This window comes from Geospiza fortis, unplaced genomic scaffold (assembly GCF_000277835.1).
Source record: "Geospiza fortis unplaced genomic scaffold, GeoFor_1.0 scaffold183, whole genome shotgun sequence".
In the NCBI taxonomy this organism is placed as follows: domain Eukaryota; kingdom Metazoa; phylum Chordata; class Aves; order Passeriformes; family Thraupidae; genus Geospiza; species Geospiza fortis.
In genome coordinates this window covers 1,508,547-1,510,189 of record NW_005054447.1, presented here as the reverse complement: position 1 = coordinate 1,510,189, position 1,643 = coordinate 1,508,547, and the positions used below count along the sequence as shown (strand labels likewise).

Below are 1,643 nucleotides of genomic sequence, written 5' to 3'. Positions count from 1 at the left end.
CCAGGGCCGTGCTGATGTCTCCTGCCTCAGCAGCAGAAACCCCCTGCAGCTCCAGCTCCCGCACTTGATCCAGCAGCTCCAACGGAAAAGCTTCCACTGTTGCAGTGCAAACGGGAGACCATGACTGGGAGGTGGAGGCACCAGGACGACCCACGGGGCCCCGTCCCACTGCCACCCTACACTCCCTGTCCAGAAGGGAACAGACACAGTGCTGATGTCCATCCTCAAGCAGGCTCTGCTCCCAGCCTGCAGAGCCTCCTTCCCTGCCCACCTGCTTGCCCTCTGGGGACCCTGCTGGCAATTCCAGCGAGAACCTGACGCAGCATCACTCACCTTCATCCTGGACATCCTCCTCTTCCTCATCCAACCCTGGGATATCCCCAAAAGGTGTGCTGGGGTTGAAGATGGTCTGCAGGACGGCCCTGTCGTTGGCTGTGGCCATGCTGCTGTGTCACTGAGGCCTGTGACAAGGCTGCAGGCACAAGCAGGCTGCCACAGCCCAGTTAATGTTCACCCTGCCTCGTCCTATTGCAGCCTGGGCTGAGGCCCCACCGCCCGGCCAGTGCCCCCAGCAGTGACCCGAGGTCACTCGCACACCCCGGAGCCAAGGGCTCCGCACTGAACACCCTGTGCAGCCCTTGGTGCTGGCCAGGGGCTCCCATCCCTTGTAAGTGTCCTGGAGAAGAAGCAGCTTCTCAGTTCTCAAGAAGAAATGGAGAGAGCCCTCTGCAGCAATAAACTTGACATGTTTATTAATTAAACTATCACTTAAATAAAAAAAAGTGCATAGAAAATAAACATGTTTAAAAACTCCTTTTTTTTTTACAAGTATGTACACTTTTTATTTTTACATTCAGTCTTTTGCAGAGCTTTCAGCATTTTTTTAAAGTATTTCCTTCTTCCCTGTGGCAGGGAGTTAACACTGATGTACTTTAGACACGTTTCCTCTTTTTTTAAAAAAACCCAAAAAACCAAAGCCAAAAAACCCAAAAAAAACAAACAACCAGTAGATTGGAAGAACACAAGAAAAAAAAAGTTTTGTTATACATGATAAGTTGTCAAGAAATGTATTTCTAGAACATAACCTTGCCTTTGCAGAGCTTTTTTTTTTCCTTTTTTTTTTTTTGTTTTTTGTTTTTTGAAACAATTATTCACCTATCTGTAGTTACTAAAGAGACTGTAAGTTCAATAAAAGAAACACCACAAGTATAGTTCTCGGCCGATAGACGAAGCTACTGTACCTTGTTAAAAAGATACCAGGAAAGCACAGAGCACATTTTTCCCTATATGTAGGTGGTACCCCAACATTCATGACCAAAACGAGAGGAAGGAAAGGAAGAAACCAAGTTGTACAAGTACTGACTGTAACAAGAAGGGCCAGGAAAGGCCAAACCACCCGCTCCCAGCTTCTGGCCCTGGCTGCCAGTGGGGAATGAGCAGCAAGGCTTTCCTGGAGCTGTGAGCAACTGTAACACAATCCTTATCTATAGTGTTAAAGAGAATTAAAAGCCATGAACCGATACTGAACTAGGCTTCATTACACGGTGCATTACTATATTAGTTCCTATATATATTGTATTTATAGTTGTAAAAAAATTTGCAAGTGTTGAGAGTGGACCAGTGTATGGGTGAATGGCATGATT

General features: G+C 46.7%; 1 protein-coding gene across 1 annotated transcript in view; it reads right to left on the bottom strand.

Moving 5' to 3' along the window:
* Positions 1-442, bottom strand: part of TTC36 (tetratricopeptide repeat domain 36) — an 880-nt gene extending 438 nt beyond the window's left edge. Inside the window, 3 exon segments of the mRNA XM_031062421.1 lie at position 1; positions 3-96; positions 334-442. The exon segment at position 1 is cut by the window's left edge and continues 438 nt beyond it. Of these exon segments, the coding sequence (XP_030918281.1) occupies position 1; positions 3-96; positions 334-442 (204 nt within the window).
* Positions 443-1,643: the final 1,201 nt, after the last annotated feature.